The sequence below is a fragment of the Molothrus ater genome, chromosome 6, assembly GCF_012460135.2.
Source record: "Molothrus ater isolate BHLD 08-10-18 breed brown headed cowbird chromosome 6, BPBGC_Mater_1.1, whole genome shotgun sequence".
NCBI classification, from domain to species: domain Eukaryota; kingdom Metazoa; phylum Chordata; class Aves; order Passeriformes; family Icteridae; genus Molothrus; species Molothrus ater.
The window spans coordinates 13877663-13897712 of NC_050483.2; the positions used below are offsets into that span (position 1 = coordinate 13877663).

General features: G+C 37.5%; 1 protein-coding gene across 2 annotated transcripts in view; it reads right to left on the bottom strand.

Moving 5' to 3' along the window:
• USH1C (USH1 protein network component harmonin) overlaps positions 1-20050 on the bottom strand; it is a 45671-nt gene that overhangs the window by 14904 nt on the left and 10717 nt on the right. Inside the window, exons 5-18 of one of the 2 annotated variants that reach the window (XM_036384949.2) lie at positions 17896-18004; positions 17776-17800; positions 17026-17083; positions 16136-16239; positions 14848-14932; positions 14397-14456; positions 14094-14150; positions 11983-12125; positions 11284-11349; positions 8631-8755; positions 6320-6369; positions 3445-3597; positions 2968-3084; positions 610-858 (exon numbers count right to left, since the gene is read on the bottom strand). In XM_036384949.2, the coding sequence (XP_036240842.1) occupies positions 610-858; positions 2968-3084; positions 3445-3597; positions 6320-6369; positions 8631-8755; positions 11284-11349; positions 11983-12125; positions 14094-14150; positions 14397-14456; positions 14848-14932; positions 16136-16239; positions 17026-17083; positions 17776-17800; positions 17896-18004 (1401 nt within the window). Of the gene's footprint in view, positions 1-609; positions 859-2967; positions 3085-3444; positions 3598-6319; positions 6370-7124; positions 7202-8630; positions 8756-11283; positions 11350-11982; positions 12126-14093; positions 14151-14396; positions 14457-14847; positions 14933-16135; positions 16240-17025; positions 17084-17775; positions 17801-17895; positions 18005-20050 lie in introns of both variants that reach the window. The other variant, XM_036384948.1, reaches the window with a different exon arrangement.

Here is a 20050-nt window from a genome sequence, read left to right on the forward strand (position 1 = left end):
TTATTTGATCCTCTTTTGAACTCAGATTGCAATAAGGAGAAAGTCAATGTTTTCTCAAAGTGCAGAAAGTCAAACCAGGTTACCAGCTCTTGCTTTTTTTGTTTCACGCAATTTTGACCTTTTAAAAGTTTGACCTTCTGACTTTAGGCCAATTTTCTTTGTCCACTCTTCTCACCTAACAAAGCAATTTGATGACACATTTAAAGAACTTCTACAAGTAATTTCCACTACAGGGATACTTTTCTCAAATTTAGCAATGAATTAAATCTGCTGCCTGCAATAGCTTTTTAAAGTTTTTAATCACTTAAGTCCAAACAACCTTTCTTTTAAACTGATACATTCTGCTTAGTACATCTGCAGGTAATAGGGTTACAAGGTATGCAAGCAGGAGAGCAAACTCCTCCTGATTTACATTTAAAAAATATTGAAACAAAACTACCTCTAGACTGCATTTACTACTGAAAAAATGAAGAAACCACCCCATCCCTCCTTTGACATTGCAAGGGACAGAAGGGTAGCTCCAGTGGACAAAGAGGGTGATGGATCAGGGCAGGGAGGCACGCAGGGGAACAATAAAGGTGCATGCATCCAAACAGATCCCGAGGTCACCTGGGAAGCTGGTGTTACCAACAGGGCTGGACCTCGTGGAGCATTTGAGGCAGGAGGTGGATGAGCTGGCAGTGCTGGGGTAACAGTGGGGGGTGGCGGAGGCGGAGGTGGTTGTGGCGCACGCTGTTTGGGTTTGTCAACTTCATCTAAGTTGATGTCATCGAGGTCTGTGGTGTGCAGCTGCAGGCCCCCAGCAAAGCGCCGCATCGAGGTGGCAGGGGGAGAGGCAGAGGGACGGCCGCTCGCCAGCTATGGGCAACAGAGCAGAAACCTGCCTCAACACTTGAGAGGAATGGCCAGCCCTAGGACACTGCTCAGGCCAACTGCTCCTCCACAGGAGAGCTTTGCTTCTCCCATATACACCAACGTTTTCTCTGAAAGCTTTTCCAAAAGCACTCCTTGGGATTCCAGTTTAAAAAGAAGAAAAAAAGGAGTGACATGACAGCAGCTGCTGGGGTAAGGGGCTCGAGAAAGAAACCCCACAAAACCCCAACGACATCAAGTTTTCAGAAGGCAAAATCACAGGACAAAGCAAGATAACACAACTTTTGCCTCTCTAGCTCTTATGAGGAGAAAGGAAGAATTGCTCCTCACAAAGGTGATTATTTGAAAGAAAATAATCAAAGACAGGCCTTGAGATTCTATGTTGCTAAAAAAAGGGAAAGGGGTTAAAGTTGTGTTAACATAACCACACATTAGTACAAGAAAGGAAACCACGCTTAAGCAGCTATCAAAACAAAAATTTAGTGTGCTATTAAATTCAGAACCTCAAGGGGCTTGATATCTTATAATTTATGTTAATCCACAAGGGGTTTGAGATTTTATAATTTATGTTAATCCACACCAGATCTATTGGGTTACTAAACAACTTCAGAATGCAATGAGCAGCTCATCCAAAAAAATAACAATGTGTGTGAGGAAGGCATCTACATATGCTGTTAGAGTTGCTACCATTTCTTTTATCAGTGATCCAGCTGAAGTATTTGAGAAAATTCAGTCATTTTGCTATTTTGTAGACTCAGCTCAGGAAACCTTACATAGATAAGCTGTTTGACAGACACATTCATCTTGCTCTAATATGGCTACATGTCCCTCAGTGGGTGACACTTTCCACATTCTTCTTATCTAACATGCTCACCTCCTTGTGCTGAAAAATTGCCATTTCTTTGGCAGAGGTTGAGATCTTGAATGCTCTTGCTCCCAAGAAACAGTTTCAACCTGTAGCACCTGAATACCTTTCAGCTGCATTTACCCCTAAGGAGCACTCAGATTTTGTGTTTTACATGTTTTAACTGCTTGGGTAGGAAAAAATCATACTAGGGAAATTACATATAACAGAATGGAATTTTTTGTAGTATGGTAATTATATATAATGGATGGAGCAAACACAACACAGAGCATTGGTCTTAAATCCAGGTTGAGCTCTGAAAATACAACAGTGTTTGTAATCTGTAATGATTCTTCTTACTTTACAAAGGAGGACAAAGTTCTAGCAGAACACAGGCTGCCAAGTTTGGATAGTGAGAGAAAACCTCTGCATAATCATTCCACTAAAGACCTGTACTAAAAAACCACATGGATCTGAGCCTAGGGCCATGAGGAACAAAATATCAGCTGCCTTTTTTTTTTTCAGAGCTGCTCCACGCTGACCTGAAGGAAAATCATGCAAGAGCGTTCCCCAAGGTCCCTTTTGTGGTTGCAGTTTCTCGGGGATCCCACGAGAGCTCAGTAGATTGCAGTGTTCCTCTTGGAAGCGGCTTTCCTTGGAAGACAGCCAGAGCAACAGGATGGTGGGAAAGCCTCACCACACGTCTAGAACCATCAGGCTCTAAGGAACAATCACTTTCTGCAGCTCCCCTGATTAAAGGGGACTACTTAAAGTACAAGCCTAAACCCTATTCCTTGTGAGTTTTGTATCTTTTTGTAATTTTCTTATCCTGTTTCTTTATTTCATACAATAGAAGGAAGCTTTCAAGAGCTCATAATCAATGATGTTCTTATATTCACATGATACTAATAAATATAGCTGGATCCAGCTTTAGTTACAGGTAGCATGTCCCACCTAGCCCAAATATTTCATGAGACAATAAAATTGTTAATTTAATGGTGATAATAGAGTTTAAAAGGACAATATAAAATCAGTTCATTAAAATAACGTTTAAATTTTCATAAACTATAGGAAAAGCAAATTCTATAGATTGTAAGTCATCAATTATTGACTTTTCCCCCCTTCCCTTAGAAAGGACTGAGGGGGAAAGACCAAGACAGATTTTTTTCACTGGTAAAACCTGCTGCTTTTAGGAGACAACTTTCAGTTATTTAGAGATCATGCAATATATGGAAAAGCTAGAATTTTACCTCAGGAGACTCATTCTCCACAGAGGAGATCTGTTCTAACCGTGTTTGACAAAGTCTTTCCACCCAGTGCTGAACCTTTTCTGATTCTTCCAGATCTTCTCGTTCTGTCTCAGATACCTTGACCACAACATTGGTGCATTAGAAAAAGTTATAGGTACGGTCATAAGACAAATATGTTTCAAAAGAATGAAATGCCACCTAAAATAGTTTTAAAAATAATAATACTTTTAAGAATGATTTCCTATTTTGCTGTTTTTCAGTAAATTCATCACTACCTATCATATACAGAGATATCCTCATTTGGCCAAAAGCTGACTAGAAATAAGCAAATTTGGCAACAGAATTTTGCAGTACAATAGTTTTGAAAATTTCCTTATCTTTGAAATAATTAAACAAGTGTCCTGCTAAAGTAATTCCACTAAAAATCCATTTAATTTTCTTTCAATATAGCCTTGCACTTGATAGATCACAACATACCTCTTGCACAAGACGATTTATTTTCAATTGTTTTTCTTTCTCCAGCATTCCTTCTTTCTCTTTGGCAAGTTTTTGCTCAAACTCCATTTCCTTTTTGTTCTTCTTCTGTTCACAAAAACTGTCACTTTTTGACTTCTTTCGTTCTTTCCCTTTCTGGGAAGGTTTTGTAAGAAAAACTTTTACATCAGCTAAAACCACCAAAAACTTCAATCTTGGTACATGAGTGTCTGCCTTGAAAACTTAATTACAGTCTACACAAGTATGGGTATAGTTTTTTAAAAGAAAATCCAAAGTTCCTTTACCCAGCAATTTGCAAGAAACTCAAACTTTTTGGAGGGCTTGTGCCCCCTAACATAAGCTGGATGAGATCAGAGAATTCAACTTTTTTGTTCCTCTGCAAAGTTACAACTTCAGGGCACACACAGGCCCACTACAAAACTTGGAATATTCAAACAGTTTTGGTTGTATCTTAAATTGCCATCTCTCTGTTTTGGCATTTATATGTAAATATATGAATGATTGCTTTCAGGTGACAGATTCTCATGTATAGGTAGATGTGCATAGTCCATGCATACAACAACTTCATGCATATGCCCTAAAATCACCATGGCATCCCCTAATAAAACTGAAATAAGGAATTGAAAAGGAAAGGTTTAGATCAGTGCAGAAACTGAGTTGCTTCCAAGAAGGAACACTGCATCACAAAGACCATGTAGCTCCTACAAGCACTGGATAAAATCTACTCAGATGAGTTAAATAATACAGCACAAAGTGACTCTAAAATTTTAGATGTAGGGCACAAAGGGAAAAGCTACATAGTCTTTTGGAAGCCTCTGTTCCTCTTGTCTTCAAAACACACACTGCTCCTTATTTCTTCTTTAGTGATGTCACATTTCTGCTGCCCTTTCACATTTGTACAGGTAGGACTTAGTTCATTTTGGAAATGCCATGTTCTCCTTCTATTTATGAAAAGTAAAACAGAGGAGCAGGTGGCCACTTATAGACAATTACTGCCACAGCCAGAAAGGCTGTGCTTAGGTTTGATTTTATTCTTCTCATCAGCAGCAGCTATTGACTTTTCTTGCTTTGAATTCCTAAAACCATCACAAACTGCTTCACATTAAATAGCGTTATTTGTCTTCCTTTCACTTTTTGCACGTTAATATTGATAAAGCCTTGGAGAACAGACATTCTCCCTGGCAGCTACAGAAACCAAATCCCCCAGTCAAGCAGCTAACTGGAACTTTGTAATGCTGAGTTCAGTGGGATGTGGTGTATTGCTTCATGGTTACATGGTGGTGGTGTTTTAGGGAGGGGAACAGGGGGAAAAGGAACCCCAAAAACATTGGAAATAAACCTTAACTAAAAAAATCTAGCTTTTCACAGTAATGTTTTAACATAAACCTAATTCTGTGGTCTATTTTGTTCAGGGCTAATTAGTTTTTACCTTAACAACAATTGCCAATATCATCCTCTTAAAAATTCAAAGATCTGTTTAGTACTGTCTGCTAGATGTAACATCAGGCAGGTCAACTTGTTAGGTATCAACATTTGAATAATTACTGAATTCAAGGGCCCAGTAAGCAGTACACAAGCCAAAGTCTTCTAGAACATGAACATATATCTGAGTGTGTTAGCTGCACTCATAGCATTCAGATGCAACAGGATGATTCATCCTTTCCTACAATTTTCCCCATGGATTCAGTTTACTTCCTATTATAGACATTTTTAGTGCAGAGTGAAATATTGTTTTTAAAACAAACAAAAAATCATTAGCAATAGGCAGTAGGATAGAAATTCACCACTGCCAAAAGCAAATGATTGAAAATAAAATCTTTTCAAGCTTCCAGTGCACACAGTGTGGTAAAGTTCAACAGGAATTATGTTGAGATAATTGGTATATGAAGAGGTAGTCGGGCATTCTCTAAACTATAATTCTCAGTAGCAACCCCAAATATTACCCTCTTTGAGTGAAGAGTTTCCAGAGCATGCATTTATAATTTTCACATAAAAATCCCAATTGCCCTGGTTTTCACACAGGTTACAGATCCATGATGATTTACAGTCACTAGCAGTACAAAAAGCTATTGGAATGCACCATCTTCTCCTGATCTATTTTAAGGGGAGCAGGTCTATCCTGGGCACACAGAAGGTCAAAGTAACAGTCCTAAACAGTGACACAAATACTTCATCTATCAGAAACAATCCTGACCTCCTCTGAAACCTTGAGTTCTTGCCAGATACACACACAAAATCTTCATGGCACTTTTACCACAGTTAATTAGCAAAAAAACCCCACTAAAGCACACAACACAACAGCAATCCCTCTATAATATGGCTAATATGCATTGCAAGAAATAAAGGAAGCAACAGCAAGTACAAAATATTACTTGAAACTCTCATAAATTGAAATTGAATACTTCAGCAGTATTCCATACAGAAGTATTCTATCAGCTTAAAGATTGTTAACTTTTTTTGCTCATATGTGCATGCCTAAAAGCCTTTTACCTTCAGCACTCCTCCTACAAGGAGATTTGCAAAGGTATAACTGGATATTTTTTGTCTCTACTGTTTTTATATACACATGATTCTGAGGACTTTTGGAGAACATGAAGACATGCATTGCCCACCTGTAATAAACACCTGCAAAGTACTGTTATACAATTCCCTCTGCACATGGCAGAACCCAGAGCCTGTAGGACTCAAAAGGACAAAGTCCTAGACACATGCATCCCAAAGGCATCCTAATTTGTGCACACATTTAAAGAAGAAGCATTTGACTATAAAGAATGCTTACTGATAGCAGAGAAGAAGAAAAATAAGGAATTCCAATCCAAACACACACAACAAACAAATTCACATTTCAAATTTGTACCTTACGGATCGTGGGAAATTTCCCTTCATACCGATAAAACCATCCAAAAGCTACAAAAAATAAAGGAAAAGTTGTTTTTTGAAGAAAACCCAAGGACAGGTTCATACTTAGACCAATCCATGCTGATATGTGTAACTGATTAAGATTTATTTGAAGGCGCAACACCAGAGGTTTGATATTACATGACAAGTTCTTAGCTAAATTCTTGATAAATTGTTCTAGAACATTTAGTCATAGGCTTCCCTTATTTTAATGATACATATTTTATGCCAAACAAAGAAAAGGCAACAAGTAATCTACATGCAGAACCACACACACCATGTGCATTGCTAGGATTTTTATGGTCAAACTCCTACTTTACAGTAGTTTTAGCAAGCCTTATGAAAGTTAACCAGGTATTCAAACTCATTCAAATTTGTGGCAGAACACAGCTTTTGAGGAGATACGAAAAGCTCCATTTCCCAGGACAAAATATTTCAAGCCAAGTGCATAGCTATTATAAAATATATTGCTGAGTAAAAACATACAAAAGAAAATGTTACCATAACTTTATATAAGGAACACCGCTCACACAGAGCACACAATATAGTTCATGTTTCTGTAGAGTTGTTAGATTTCATATCAAGGTTATCTTTAGATGGAATGACAGCAGCAGTGTTAAAATCTTTCCTCATTTACTAAAGGACCACACAAATTGCTCTGGGAAAACCAAATGGTCAGTTGCATGTCAAGACTGACTGTCAGGAGGAGGTGAGACACAGGAAGAATCTGAATCAGGATAGGAAGTCAGGGCTGAGCGGCAAACCTGTTTGTCCTGCTTCACGTTCACTTCATCCATGTCATTTGTTTCAAGTTCATCATGTGCAAGTCCCTTTAAGTCTTCTAGAGAAACAAAGGAGGAAAGGGGTGAGGGGACAGAAGTGACAGTAACTGGGGGTTCCCATGAAATGAAAAAGAGATCAGTAATGTGTGGCTAGAAGTTTCCATGAAACAAAAATCATAGTTAGTGATGGGATGTTTTTCTACAGAATTGATTAAAAGAAAAGGCCCTACTTAAAATAATCTCCAACCTCCTCCAGTCCTGAAGAGCTAATAGGATCTGCATGTGGACAACTGGTCTGCTATGTGGTGAAGGGAAGCCTGAAGAGTTTGGTGGCTTTTCCTTTAACAGAACCATCAGCAGACTTGCCCAAAGTCACACACAAAATAATAAAATAATATCAGGTTAGGAATTGGCCCAGGTCTCCTATGAATTATGCAACAAGAACTTTCCGCATTTTTCTTTGTACAATACAAATTTAGTACACTCCCCACATACCATTTGCAGCTTCCAATTTAGCTTAACTGCCAGCTAAGCTCCAACTCTCTTAATTCCCTTTGGACAAGTAAATCAGAAAGCCAGCAGCATCCTGGGCTGCATCAAGAGCAGCAGGGCAAGGGAGGGAGGTCTGCCCCTCTACTCCATGAGACCCCTCCTGGAGTGTTGTATCCTGTTCTGGAGCTCCCAATATAAGATGGAATGCCTGGACCTGTCAGAATGGGTCCAGCAGAGGGCCATGAAGATGATGAGAGGGCTGGAGCCCCTCTACTATGAGGAAAGGCTGAGGGAGCTAGGGCTGTTCAGCTTGGAGAAGAGAAGGCTGTTGGGAGACCTTAGGTGTGCCTTTTGGTACCTAAAAGGGGCCACCAGAAAACTGAAAAGGAACTTTTTAAAAGGGCATGTAGTGACAGGAAAAGGGAGAATGGCTTTCAACTAAAAGAGGATAGATTTAGATTAGATGCTAGGAAGAAATTCTTTACTGTGAAGCACTGGAGCAGGTTTCCCAGGGTAGGTGGTGGATGGCCCATCCCTGGCAGTGTTCAAGGCCAGGTTGGATTGGACTTTAAGCAACCTGATCTAGTGGAAGGTGTCCCCATCCATGGCAGGGGGTTGGAATAAAGTGATCTTTAATATCCCAAGCCAAATTGTGAAAAAGCTGACAGATAAACACTGAACAGAAGCAACATGCAAAATAATGCACCAAATCCCCAAGGTTGATGCTTCAGACCATTTCTTAGTAAGCCTTATTATTTTTATTTTTCCTGCTGCTGATTGTTGAAAACCATGACTATGTGAATGGATGTAGATTTTGCAAGATAGATACCTGTTAAATAAGAATTATTTAATTGATTTATCATATGCTTCCAGTCTTCCAAAAATAATCAATTCATAGCAACCTTAACTTGGAGGCAAAACTAGTGGTATACTCCCCAGAGCTCAGTGATGTGTCTGAGACAGATAGAAGGAGGCAATTTGACATCAATTACTTACTTTTGTGTTTGGAACGAGGGGCAGAGTGCACTTCTGCAGTTACAGTTTTTAGAGACTTGGGTGGTTCTTTTGGACCCCAGTCTTCTTCCCACTCCTTTTTAAATTTCTCTTCCTCTGCTGTTATCCTAGAGGAAACAAATGCAGTTAGACATTGAGTACAAAACCAACATCATCAGTATATATTCATTACCATCATAATTTTTCAGTGTATCTGTTTTTTCTGTAGAATACAAAGCATATTAAACTGCTCCTTCCTCATCACTAAATTCCTTTCATCAATTTGTTTCACTTACTAAGCTACTAAGATAATTTGCTAAATACAGTGTAAGATATTCTTATTTAGTATTTCGACTTCTAAGGCCTGTTATATAAACACCAGCACAGATATTAAGCCAAGAGTGACACACTACAGTACTGTCTCTCACCTTAAATGAAGTAAAACACATCTCTCATTTTGCAATTTTTTTCATTTTTAGGGATGGAATTACTTACTAGAAAAACTGAAACACTGAATGACAGAATAGCAACCATATATGTAAATCAGATGTCACAATGGCAAATAATACCTAAAAAAATATGTGACTCCAATATACGACTCTCTCTATCTTTAAAACTATTTTGATGATTGCTTCCTAAACACATAGTTCTAGGTTGCCATAAAAAGTGACTCTTCCCCAAAAGAAATAAATACTGGAACAGAACCCATATTAAATTCTGTATTTTAGGAAAAAATCAAAAAAGAGAGGAGAGGGGAATAGAAAGGTACAGATAGAGAATGGGGATGCTGCAGGGAGTGTCACAATTCAGGACAAGAGCATGCAAAAGAAGTAAATTACCTAGCATTACACTTTGATCAGAGAAAAAAGATGTTTCAAGCAAAAATTCAGCAAGTACCAACTATGTCACAGCAGAAGTGCTGAATAATAACCTGACAACATGTAGCTTCATATATGTTGCCTTAAATGATCCAAGATCTGTTCTTGATAATAGCTTGCCTTGAACTGATTATGCGGTGCCAAAATTTACCAGGTCTTAGATACATATGAGTCTATATTTGGATTATCTTTTGCTTCTCTAAATTAGCTAAAGTAAATTGAAAAAATATTCACATGGTGTCAAAACACTCTTAAATATGCAGTTGAGCTCACTATTTAAATTTAGAGGCATTGTCAGGGAACAATGGACAATGTTGTTTCATTTAATTTTAGTTTTTAAAAGTTGGTGTTACAATGTAACTTGCAGTACATAGAGTTAGGGACCTCTGCCATATGAATTTTTTTTCAAATGTAAGATACCAAAAAAGGGCACAGTGACTTTCTACAAGGAACTCCTGCAGAAAGGATTCTTAAAAGAAGGCAAGGCATGATACTGAGAAACAATTAATACAGAAAAACATTGTATTTTAGCCTGCCACAACTGCTCATTAAATATCAGCTTTAGATTTCATCTAGGTTCCTGTGCTACCATTCTCCCTCTTCCTCACCCAGGAGTTTGACACCAACTTAACAGTTTGGATTGTGATGTGGAAAAGCTAAAAAATGCCTGAGCTACACTTAAAATTATACAAGGAAGTATAAAGCTGTGCTAGACTTTACACTGAGCAGCCCTCAGGGCATCAAAGCCCTTCCTGAGTGAGTAAAGCTGCTCTTAGTGCAGAACAACACTGCAGACATCCAACCTCCATTATAAGAGACAGGCAATCTAGATTTGGAGAACAGAATCATCCTTCACACCTGTGATGGCCTGCTTTTATAGCAGCTTTTGGCTATTGCAGGAATTTCTATATAGGCCACAAATAAAGAACAGGATGTTATCAACTCCCTGGGATCAGAAAAGGGAAATGCATAAGAATTCATCCATGTGCTGCTGTAGAGCCCCCAGCAGGACTGCCAGAAAATTTTTCTCTTGTGACAGCTTGGGAATATATTTCTTTATGCACCTTATAAATTCAGAATTCCCTGCTCTTTTTCTACGAGAAAATTTTGACTAATACAGATACATGAAAAGAAACCTAAATGAATTAAATTAATTAAAACCCCTTAATATGTCAAACGGGCAAAGCCAAAGACTTGAGGGTCAATCTTAGCCCTAGAAGGCTGAATCAAAACAGATATTACTCTGCAATTTGCCTTTTCATGAAATTTCCCAGCATCATTTAGAAGGAAAGTTAATTACTCTGATAACAACTAGTTAATTTCAAAACTTGCAAATGTAAAAATGCTTTAGTTAAAAATATAGTACTGATCTGTTTCTCAGCAGAACTGCATTTTTTCTCTTAGAATTAATGTAGTGTTTCAGTGACAACAAAGTAGACAAGTTGTGGGGCACAGAATTTCCTTAATCTTAAGTTTCTCTATATATTAATAATACCTTTAAAATAAGTTCTCAACCTCAACTTCACACTGAATTTATTATTGCCTCACGTTTATTTATAATCCTCATGTTTACAGGTGCTGATTTTCAGATCAGTTTCCTATTCTTTAACTGTGGTGTACTTACTGATATGTACTGGATTCTACATTTAGCTAAATGGAAATACTACACAATTTTATTTGAAAGCAACATGCAGAATGTTTTCAGCCAGATCTAATCTAATACACAAGGAAGAACCCTTTTCCAGGTGGCACATTGCCTGTGTAAGGTTTTTACTCACTGCTCTATTTCTCTGCGATATCTCTCCTCTTCCTCTGCAGCCTTCTGGGAAATCTCCAGCTTTCTTCTATAATAAGTGGAATTAGGACAACATGATAAAAATAGTGCTTTCTGAGTAAGAACATGAACAAAGTGTGTCAGCATATAGTTAGTTAAAAGTTAAAAACAGTAAATACATTTGTATTGAGGGAAAATGCTCAATTTTCAAAGTCATCTTTGACACCAAAGGTTCAGTACGGTTTCCTAGGAACCCCAAGGACATTCCTGACCACATGGATAATTAAGGGCATATACTCTACTTGATTCTCTGAGTCACTATCTTCTTCTGAGGAAAGACTATAGTGTGTTTTTGTATGAGTTTAAAATATCTAACTATCTTGCTAAAAATGAATCATGAGTGAATAGCATCAGGAAAATAATGAGTACCACACATTGGGGTATGAGAGTCAGGGAGCAGCATGTCTCTTCTACTCAAGATGGCTTGAAATGCTATCAGCTTTGAAAGCCCAGAATACCAAGAGCATCACAGGACAAACATTTTATGAACAGAGACCCTGCAAAAGCAAAACAAAGCTAATCTAAGTTGAGAATCTTCTCACTTTGGTGAGAAATATCACAGAAATAATTATGTGCTCCTGTCTTCCATGCCCTCTCCAAATCCAAGCTAAATTTTTCAGGTTGTCCTACAGTGAGTTCTCACAATCTCTCTTTCTCTTGCTGCTCTTTGATGATTTTGTTGGTCTCCAGCGCAATTCGCTTCTGATGCATTAACTCCTGGCGCTCCAGCTCACGGAGACGTGCTTCTCTTTGCCTTTCTTCTTCAGTCATGAACAGCTCCTTGCCCTGCAATCAAAACCACCACCCCCATCAGTTGTGAAAATACCTCATATTAAGGCAGTTCTTCTTGGAAATAATTCAAACCCAATTACATAGTAGCACATGTGTGGATGCTGACAGTCTGGTAAGATAAACTTTCCCAGGCATTATTCTGGGGGAGCTTGAGAAAGTTTATCTGATTTTCTCTCTAACCAGACTGTCAGCATCCACAGCACATCTGCCATTTCCTCACATTGCTCTTCCTGAGGAACACACACTGGAAGATCCTCAAAGAACTGACTGCTTACTCCAAGGAGCTACTCTAGTTTCAGCCTTCAGTTATTATGTACAAAACACTTCAGACAAGGTTTGCAACTACTGAAGTCAGCAACAGCACCATAGGGGTCTTGCCAAATTTATGCTCAGTGTCACTCAGAAAAAAAAAATCACATTATACTTGCTTGAAACCTCACTGGGCAATGAAATGCCAGAAAACAGAACACTGAATGATTCCCAACATGAAGAGAAGTACACAGTTACTGTGTTTTAATGCTCTTAATGCCTGGCTGCTGCAGAAACGTGTCATCATTCTGGACCCCAAACATAGGGAATGTACATCGCCAAAACACGCTGCAGTTTATGTATTTCAGTTGGTTTTATGTACTTCAGTTTGTTCAGTTGATGTGTTTCAGTTGGTTCCTGTTTCATTTGCTTTACAATTAAGACACTAGCACTATTTTCTGTTCAAGAAAGTTATTTCTATACTGCTAGAGGTAGAACACTTGGATAACATTAATCTAATTTTCATTTCTGAAATAAAAATCCCATGTTAATTAGGAATGTAGGATTTTTCCCGTCTGTAAAGTGCAAAGTAGACATCTTGAACAAAACCAGGCATTGAGGAATGTCTTTGCACCATAGTAGGGAAACTTTGCTTATGCTATCTGTTCTCCAGTCAAAGATGTCTGTCGAGAAGATGATGCAAGGGGAAGGAGTGAGGAACAGAGGAGTTCCATAGCAACAATTTGCCATTTTAACAATACCACCCCAGTGATGCATGCTGAGGTAGATCTCATATTTTTAAAGTTGTTAACATAACTGGGTGTTGAAACTAAGTCCTTAGGATGTTGAATTCCTGGAGCCTCATCAACTAACCCAGAATATTTGTTTAAATAATCTCTACAGCGTCTTTGGACAACTCCATCTTTTGTTACTCCAAGAGTAGATCAAATAAACTATCAATTCCTTAATGTAGCTACACAGCATACATGAGCCCTTAGGAAGTAGCTGAAGTGACTTATTAAATCTTTTTTTTCCCCCCTATTTAACTCAGTTGCAGGGCAATTTGAAAACATGGTCTTTGATTAGTCTGTGGAACTTGATTATCCTCTTGTATACAACTACACGCTTTCTATAAGGATTAAAGCAGTAAAAACATTAAAACATTTATTGAAAGTCACATTGAAGTCAGAGGGAACATTTAATTAATTTCAGCTGGCTTTAGATTAGATCTCAAAGGCTTAGGGTTCTGTTGCACAGAACAGTGGAAATGAAAAATTGAGCAATTTTCAGTGTGTCAATACACTAATGAGATCAGATAAACAGTTACAAAAGGAACTCATTTGGAATAAGACTAAGGCATCAGCTATTCAGGATTAAAAATTATTTGTCTCCAATTCACCTTTCATGTTTCAGCAGAAGCAGATATCTATTAGAAGCTCTCAAACATGAGAGACCATTACAATAAAGTTAATTCCCATTCCTTGTGAAGGAAATGATTTTGCATTGGCCCACAATCATGTTTTATTTGACAATACTTGGTGTGGTATGAAAGAATAACATGCCACTCAAAACTGTGCTGGTTTGACAGAGGTATAGATTTTATACAGAAACACAGTTTTTGTTTTTATCCATTTATTTTTACCATTTATTTACTCACATAGCTTTACTCATTTCTGCTTACAAATGTTCTGCTTTTACAAATATGCTACTTACAGCGCCTGCTACCACAGAGATAGTCAAAGTACGGCTGCTCTTGAGCACTCTGACAGCCTGAAAATTAAAACAAAAATCAGTGTGAAGGAAGGGATAAAAGGCCAGTATAATACTAGTTACCAAGGCTGGAATTTCCAGAACTAAATAGAGTCATAGGTATGCAAACATCCAAAATCCATGTTCAATACATAAACCCTTGAGCTAATAGCCCAGAATCAGAACATACTTTTTGTGGACAGGAAAACAGGACACATGTTTAATAAGCTGACAACTACAAATCCAGAGAATTAAGAAGACTTTTACCTCTTTGTGATCCACATTAGAAAAGTCCACTCCATTCACCTCAACAATTTGATCACCAACCTAAAGGAATTAAATCAAATTTTGGTACAGATGCTAAGTTAGTACATATATTCAATGAAAACAGAAAGAAATGTGCTTTCTAACACCCTTCACACAACAATCATGGATACTGGCAGAGTGCAAGGGGAACAGACTGGAAACTGGTCAGGCTTGTATACTCCTGCACTGGGATCTGCTATTGCCACTGCTAGGGATCAAATCCTGAGCTTGAAGGAATATTGGTCTGACTCAGGTCCCTCCTGTTCTTACATTTTAGAAAACTAGCTTTGTTTGAGATGTAACCACCAGATATTTCTTCCCTATGGGAAAGAAAACCCCCCTGAATCATTGGAGTTTTCAATACAAAACAAGAATTCCTTGTGGTACTTACCTTGCAAGGTGGTAAACTTACCTCTAAGCCCACCTCTGCAGAAAGAGAATCTGGCTTAACATTGCTGATAAAAATGCCTGGTTTTTGTGTTGGACCACTGGAAATACTGGAAATGTAAAAAATCCCAAACATTAATTGGATAATATTTATAGAATAATATTTATGAGGAATACATTGTAATACAGTGAGTAGTTTTAGCTGTTTCTTCATAATTTTTTGCTTTAGTAATATTTATGGTATTAGCTATAATTCTGAAACAAATACCAAAACTTACCAGTACACACACAGGATGTACTGGTACACATGATGGTTGATCATCCTATTTTCCTATTCTCTACCCCACAAAACTGGTTTAAAAGAAAAAATACTCAATCTTCTGTATTTTGCCTTACATGCTGAAACTTACATATATGCTGACCTGCACTATCTAAAGGACTGGGGCACTAATGATATCTGAAAGTGAGCAAGAAACACAATGAAGAATTAGTAATTATTTGCTGAACTGCAAGACACTGTATGTATAAAACATTGTTATTTTGTTAGGATTACTTATTAGAAGCAAGAAGGATGTTCCATCCCGAGGCCAACATCTAGCTCAGGAACTTTAAGCTGCAGTCTAAGCTGGGCCTAGATACAGAAACTATTTTGTAGATTATATATTCAACAAGTGATGCTGAGCCACCTCTCCAGGTTTATAAATTATTTTTTAAAAACCTTTACATCCTCCAAATTACAGGAGAAAAGAGTCCTGATAACTACAACTATATATTTCTAAATATATAAGAAATCCTACAATATCCCTTCTACTCCAAAACCTCCTTAAGTATTGCAAGGAGTCCAAGAATCCCAGATCATGTTTCTAAAATCTCTTGCAAATTCAAGATTAATTTTAGGAGCTGGATGCTGCTTTGTGATGGTGTTTTAGCTCTGAAAAGGGTCAGAGAATGCAGAGAGCAAACCTGACAGTGGACAGTGCTGGAATTTGCTATGTCACTGAGCAGCACTTTTAAGTATTTAAAAATGTAAAAGCATTTAAAAGATCCAGTTCTATGTCAAGTTGTACTAAGGCACTTTCAGTCCATTTTTTTTTAAATTTTAAAGTTTTTTTCTTCATAACAGTACTTTTAACACAGCCACTTACACTTTGCCTAAAAATATGTATTATATGCTACAGATACCCTACTGTTAGTTTGCCTTCCTGATCCAGCATGGATCTTTATTTTCCTGATATATCCAAGAAGGATGGAAATAAGTGCTTTGAGTGTCTCCTTTAAAAAACAGTGACACTAAATAAAAAACGTGTACCCACCTGCATCCCATGCCTTTTGTACCAATCAAGCTAATGAAGACTTTCTTCTCTTTACTGTCTCTCCCTCCAGAAGAAGCAAGTCCAGCAACACTGCCCTTTCCTTCCTGTAGAGGGATTAAACAACACTGCAGATGTTAATTCTGTCTTGAATTCGTATCAAGACTACTATAAAATTTCATGTAGCCAGGATGAATCCCAGCCAGCATCAAGATAAGATTCAAGGTCCTATTCAAGGCTCCAAGGTCCTATCCTGCTGGAAATGAAAGTGAGGTAGAGTAATTTCAGTGGAGCTGCATGGCTGAGGTGAAAGACTGAACTTATCTGTTTTCAGAATATTACTTAAATAGTCAAATTTTGTCTTCAGAAAGGAGTGGAGGAAAATTAGAGGAAAGTGATATGGAAAAATAATAATTTAGATTATTGCTCCCTGACAAAAGGGTTGGAGAAATACATGATAAGTCTCACTATTTAAGTAAGTCTTTCTTCCTGAAAGCAAAATAACAGTAATTGTGGCATTTCTTTTCACTTCTGCAACCCTTAGAAGTCACTTGCATTCAAAATTGTAATTCCTCCACTAATATGCCTAAAATAGGCCAAATAATCTGATAAAGATTTATGCAGTAGAACTACAGCCTGGGAAGTTAATAAACTCAAGCAAAATGAAGAAGCAATTAATGAGTAAAAGCAATTTCATTTGTGTCCTGCCCTTTCCTTACCTAATAGCTCTAGAATCATTTCATAGCACAAAGTATGTTCCTCACAGAATACTTTCAACAAGATATTGCATTACAGTAATGCATCAATAGCTTCTCTGATAAGATCAGAGGAGAAAGTGTTTCAGAACCATTACAGATTCCCAGAAGACATTTAACAAAATATTGATCTCTTACCCCAGACTCTGACACAAACTGATCCACATATTGCCATTTAAGGGGTTCGTCTGGTGAACTGAAAGGAAAAAGTAATTTTAAATAATGGGACAAAATAAATGTCAATGTATTCCAGAAGCTACTTTGGAATAGAGCCTTCTGTTTGGCATCCCCAACTTTCTTTGGATAGCATTCAGATTTGGTTTATTTTCAAGGAATTTAAACAGAACATTAAACAAGAGTACAATTACTGGGGCTAGTAAAGGTTGAATATAAAATTGATAAAGCCCTCTCAGGTGAAACAATTTTAGGAAACTCAGAGGAAGACCGTAAAACAAACCATAACCACTCAAACATCTTACAGAAATGTGTATGCAGAGTGACACCTCCTGTCATTAACACTTCTCAAACATTCCACCTAAAGATTCAGCTTTTCAACCAAAATTAGAAAAACAATTTTAAATTTTTCTAAACTCTGAAGCCACCATCAAATGCTACATGCCCAAAGAAGCAGTGAAGCTCTCTGCTAAGCTAGGTGCATTGATAATTAAATTTCCATTAAATATCTGTGACAAATGAGAAAATAGAAATTGGTTCATTTAAGTAGGCAACTGGTGTAATATCAGATTCATCAAGCAAGACATCTGCCTGTTCATTGAAAAGGATGTGACATTTTAATCAGCCTTCACAGATTTTCATAATTAAACACAGATTCCTGGGATAGAAGAGGCTGTGCAAAAATCAATCTGTTTTCAAATGAAAAGCCAGTACCTTTTGACAGGTATCATGCCAATATCTGAAAAAGAAAAATACTTTATTAGGTTCCTGCAGACCACAAGCAATCCATTAATAGCAATATTGGTGATAGAGGTGATTTTTTGTGTTACTTACGTCTAACTTTTATGGACACGATTTTCTTTGTACGGATGAGGTTGATGACCTCTTCGTGTGTGCATGAGGAAATGGAATATCCATTTATGCGCACTATCTCATCCCCAACCTCACAAACAGAAGGGAAAAGAAAAAGTAATTGTGGGTTAATAGTTTTAGAAATTTTTAAGATGGAATGCAATCTGGCAATCATTTTGATGCAAAGGTTAGATCATTTTGATTCATGAATACTTTCTGAATCTTAGGTAATGTCAGATCAGATTTACTGTATTTGTTTTCAATTAATATCAAACACCAAAAGAGCAAATTAATGGCCAAATAACAATTTTATAAACACTGTCTACTATACATCAGATTTGTACTCCACAGATTACCTTAAAAACAAGTCTCTGTGTTAATTCCTATAATTTTGGAGTTATTTTCTTGATTTTTACTTCAGAAGTTAAAGTTTGCTTTTACTGTATATTTTCTGAGATACCTTCCTTAATATATTTGATCAATAGGAAACTAAACTTAGTCTTATTATCTTGCCTGGTTCTGGATTGAGAAAATGCATTATTTTAAGGGATTTTACCTCTTTGTTTGGGGACCCGGCTAACATTTATTGGCAATCCAATGGCAGCACCCCAAGGACATTCCTGGCAGTGTTCAATTTAATAGTATAGAACTGACAGGGTGCTTTCAGTCGCTTCTATAAAATTTCAAATCTTATTTATCAAAGTACAATCAAAAAGTTTCTCTTCCTCTAACATAAATCCAAATTTGATATGCTACGATGACTAGAGAGAATTTTCCAAGTTTTTATGAACTCTGCCCAATGATCCTCTTACCCAGCTAGGCTGAGAAGGAATCAGTGACGAAGACGTTGCCTACTTCATTTAAGTAGTGCCTTATTATCCGCTCAAGATTACAATGAAAAATTCCAGGTCCTGGCTGGAGCACCATAAGCAAAGACTTTTACTTGGTGTGAACCACGTGATGTGGCTGTATGAAAATTAGTGCATGATTTCTTCCATTATCAATGCAGATCAATCCACTGCACAGTAAAATATACAAATGATTACCATGAAATTACCTTAACAAACCATCCACCATATCATCTTATACCTCTGATCTCCACATGGACAAAGCCAAATACTTGGGGTCCTTTCCAGTAGCATTTCCTCTGAACTATTGTGAATATTTGTTATGAAAAATGTATTTGATGAGACTTTCCTCATTAAGACCAACAGCATGGGATTTTACTCTCAGTCAATGAAACTTTGGGTGCCTCCTCACAAATGTGTCTGGTTTCATGGCAGCATTATGCCTAGTTAATGATTGCCTAAAATGTTCCATTTAAAGACTCAAGTGTCAAGCTTCCAAAGTTCACTTCAGGCTTAAGTTTTCCATGCTGGTATCTGCATTAGGCTGATTTCAGTTTTCAGCAAAGCTAAAGACACGATATTTTTATTCAACAAAATTTAGGTGGAATGCATTATCAAGCTCATTTAAAAAAAAACCCTACAATTACTTTACAAGAGGCTCCGTGCTTTCATTTTATACGAGAGGACTGAGTGGAATTTGAAGTAGAAATTCCTCAATATAGCCTGTGTTCTAGAGACTTTAACACACAAAAGGGCACGACATTGTGTGACAGGACATTAGGGTTGCTATCAATTTCTGCCTTTTTTCATATTATAATGGTTCCTTGAATCTTCCTACTGTGATCTGGCAAATCAAAAAATAAACACAAACAGAAAACCCCATGAATGTATCTTTATTTCTTTCACAAGCTTTTCTAATTCTTCTGGGAAGTGTCTCATGCTCTGCAACACTACAGAAAACATTAACGTGTCCACTATACCAGCATTGCTCATGGTCCCGCTTTCCACTGAAGCTGAGGATTTTTGTCTGACACAACACAGCATCAGAAGGCAATGAAAGCAAAGAAAACCGTCCTGCAGAAAGGAACACGCTCGCAGAGGCAAAACAGGACTGTGGTCCCTAGCTCCTGACCAGTGGGACATCCACTCCCTCTGCTGGGCATCCAAAAAAATCTCATCCAGGGCAAAGGCCTGCACTCCTAAGAGCTTGACAGTCAGATTTTTAAAATGATCTTTAGCAACAGCAGAAATAGGTCAGTAATGAAGGCCTTTGAACATACAGCCTGTGG